The 3,254-nt window shown below is 41.3% G+C and overlaps 1 protein-coding gene across 1 annotated transcript; it reads right to left on the minus strand.

Moving 5' to 3' along the window:
• Window positions 1-357: 357 nt before the first annotated feature.
• Window positions 358-3,254, minus strand: LOC111605883 (zinc-binding protein A33-like). Its single transcript, XM_023325418.1, has 2 exons — window positions 2,885-3,254; window positions 358-1,910 (listed from the first exon to the last, which is right to left on the minus strand). The coding sequence occupies exon 2, from the start codon at window positions 1,891-1,893 to the stop codon at window positions 514-516; it is 1,380 nt and encodes a 459-aa protein (XP_023181186.1). The 5' UTR covers window positions 1,894-1,910; window positions 2,885-3,254; the 3' UTR covers window positions 358-513.

A 3,254-nucleotide genomic window follows, 5' to 3' on the forward strand; every position in this document is an offset into this window, starting at 1 on the left:
TTGCACAAAGAAAACTTGTTTATAATTCACTTAGTCTCCAAAATCACCAAGTCGAATTTTTAGTTTTGACTTAATCAATAAATAAAATAAAAAATCAGTATTTCATCAGCCATCAGTTAATTAGTAAATAAAATCTATGTCTAATATTTTAGACCTTGATTTTTCTACAAAGTTAATAATCGGCATAACACTGATTGCTTTAATTTTGCTCTGGGAAACTTTAATTTGACTTAAATAACTTATTTGTAAATAATCAATTTCTCAATTATTAATTTTTAAAAAATTAAATATTCATATATAAATTAATAAACATTACAGATCATCAGGCTCTTAGTAAAAATATTCCTCTTCTTGATATTAAATGTTTTGCCTTCAAAATATTTAAGAAAAATTAAGATCAGAATCTGAACTGAAAACAAACAAGTGATCAGATCACATCACTTAGAGTTTCCTGATTAAAACTTGTGATCAATAAAGTTTCATTTGGACTTTTTGTTCTTCATGCTGAGAACATCAGAGCTGCTGTTTGATCACTGAGATCTTCATCGGTAAAACTGTTACATGACTAGTGTTGAAATATGGAAACATCTTGTCAGTGAAGGTGTGTGTGAAGGTGTGTATGTGTGTGTTAGTATCCAGATCAGAGAACGACAGCTTTCCTCTGTCCCAGTCCAGATTCATTCTGATCCTCTGGAGTTTCTTCTGGACTTGGAGACGTGTCGATGCTTTTGGAGAACGTGCTAAGTATTCACCTTCATTGAACCACAGAACCAGCCACCCAGACTGTATGATCCCCTTCCTCTGAACAGACTCTGCTAACACACCACATGCCCAGCCTTCACTGTCTCCAACATCAACATCCCATTTGTGGTTCCCTGAGTTAAAGCCCTCATAGCTCAGGACAGAATACCCTGAACCAAACCTCTCTGGATTATCAGGAAGCTGCTGTTCCTCTCCTACAGTCAAACTGGTCAGATCTCCAGACAGGTGGAGTCCTGGATGAGCTGTGTTTGGGTCCAGAACCAGAGGAGTGTAGGTCACCATGTTCTTCAAGTTGCTCCAGATGTTGAAGGCCAGGTTGCCCAGATGTTTGGCCTGGTCTATCAGAGCTCCTGAGGGCAGCTGTGGATCCTCCAGCAGGGGGCAGCACTGGACTCTTTCCACTGCAGCCTTGTAGTTGTGCAGGAATGAGACGTCTGCAGCTCTCAGCTCCTCCTCTGTGGCTCTGACTGTGTCTGAAAGAGCTGCTATCTCTCTGCTCAGAGCCTCCATCTTCTCCTTCATCATCCCTCTCTTCTGCTCCTCTTCCTCCCTCAGTGCAGCCAGCCTGGCCTCCTCTTCCTCTGCTAGAAAGTGATGAAGCTTCTTAAACTGCTCAACAATCTGCCTCTCTGTGTGTCGGGCCTGGACCTTCACGTCTTCTGCGGTCCGGTAAACCTTTTCCAGAACTTTCATCCTGAGGTCCAGGTTTTTTTTTATAGGCTCCAGAGATTCTTTAATTTTGTTCTTGAGTTGCTGCACAACTTCCTCGATAGGTTTAAATCTATGCCCGGTGTGTTTATCTGAATGACTGCAGATGTGACAAACTGTCTGCTCATGGTCCAGACAGAAGAGTTTGAGTTTCTCAGAGTGCAGACTGCAGAGATCCTCTGAAACTCTCTGATCTCTGTGCTGTAAGAAAGTCTCACACAGGTTCTTCAGAACCAAGTTACAAAATGGATCTTCGGTGACTGATAGTTTCTTACAAACTGGACACTCTCTTGCTAGTTTCTCTCTCCACCAGTCCTTTAGACACTCCTTACAAAAGCTGTGGCAACATGACAGAATGACTGGATCCTTAAAGACTTCCTTACAGACCGGACAGCAGAGATCCTCCTCTGTTCTGGAAGCCATTTTGTCTCTAAGAGAAGCTGAAAACAAAGAAGATCCAGTCAGTCACAGCTCCCATCCCTCCTCTACTAACTTCACTTGAAAGCCGCTTCTCCACTAGAGCATCTTTAACCAATTCTGTCCCATACTGCCATCTCTCATACTGCTAAGAGAGATGAATTTGCACCCCATGTTTCATACTCACTTCAGGGGAATTACAATCTGCACCAAGCCTTGTATTGTGTGCAAGCTATTTGATTGACAGTGGACCTCATTTGCAGACTGGCCCTTGATTTCCATCACTGCAAACTCCAAACATGTCAACAACTTAAGCGGACCGGCGAACATGCCATTTTCTTTCAGAGAGCTGCGCAGTGTGAAGAAGTGTAAATCTAAGTTTAATCCAGAGCAGGAACACATGCATCACCTTTAGGAGCAGAATGACCATGATTTCATAGCCCTGCAAGCTGCATGTCTGTCAGAAATAAGGAACCCAATAAGGAAGTGAGAAGCTGTGCAGCTCTGTGCAAAGCTAGCTACCAGCTACAGCTTTGGCTACATGATGTGAATCACTGACTTTAGTTTGGCATGATGTGCAATTTATTCTTTGTTTGGTATTTTCTATTAAATAAACTTCATGCCTTACAACAACATTGGTTTACATGTTTTGATTGCATTATTTAAATTCAAATGATTATACAATATAGATAAAGTTGTAAGTAATCAGGTAATCTAAATAGTTTTCATTATGTTTGGGTCAACAATTAATTTCTAAAAGACAATATCAAATATCTGGGCTTAGTTGTGTCCATCAAAATATTGAGGTTCCTCACTGCGGACTAACAACTGTGAGCTCATGTCCCGCCCATGTTCCTGCCCATATTAATGCCCATGATAGAGAAGAACAGATCGCAATTAGACGACTCCAACTGGTGAAGAAGTGAACCAGAAGTTAACCGGTTAGAGAGAGATTTGACGATAGAGAAGCAGCCAAAGTGTTCTTGGTCCAACTCACCTTCAGTCTGTGGAGTGTGAGCAGCTGGAAACAGCAGAGCTGGAGGTTTCCACTTTTCTCTCCTACAGCTGGACTCACTCAGAGGAAGCTGCTAGTTTGGTCTGAAGGTGAATCTGATCGTCTGCAGGAACCAACAATCATAAACTGCTTCCTGATTTAGTTTAAGTGTGTTTAACCTGAACTATAGGTTAGACACGCCTATGGTTGTGTTCAGATGCAAATTTCAAATTTGCATCTGAAATTTCAATGCAAATTTCAGATGCATTGAAATTTAAGTTTCAATGCATCTCAAAATGCGTCTGTATACTGGGTGAGGCAGCAGTTTACTTTCTGCCTCACCCGTAACTGAGATATGTTTTATTCCAAAGTC

The sequence above is a fragment of the Xiphophorus maculatus genome, chromosome 20 (genome assembly GCF_002775205.1).
Source record: "Xiphophorus maculatus strain JP 163 A chromosome 20, X_maculatus-5.0-male, whole genome shotgun sequence".
NCBI lineage: Eukaryota > Metazoa > Chordata > Actinopteri > Cyprinodontiformes > Poeciliidae > Xiphophorus > Xiphophorus maculatus.

Excerpts from the sequence above, each read along its gene's own strand:
- LOC111605883 (XM_023325418.1), bottom strand. The coding sequence starts at position 1,893 with ATGGCTTCCAGAACAGAGGAGGATCTCTGCTGTCCGGTCTGTAAGGAA.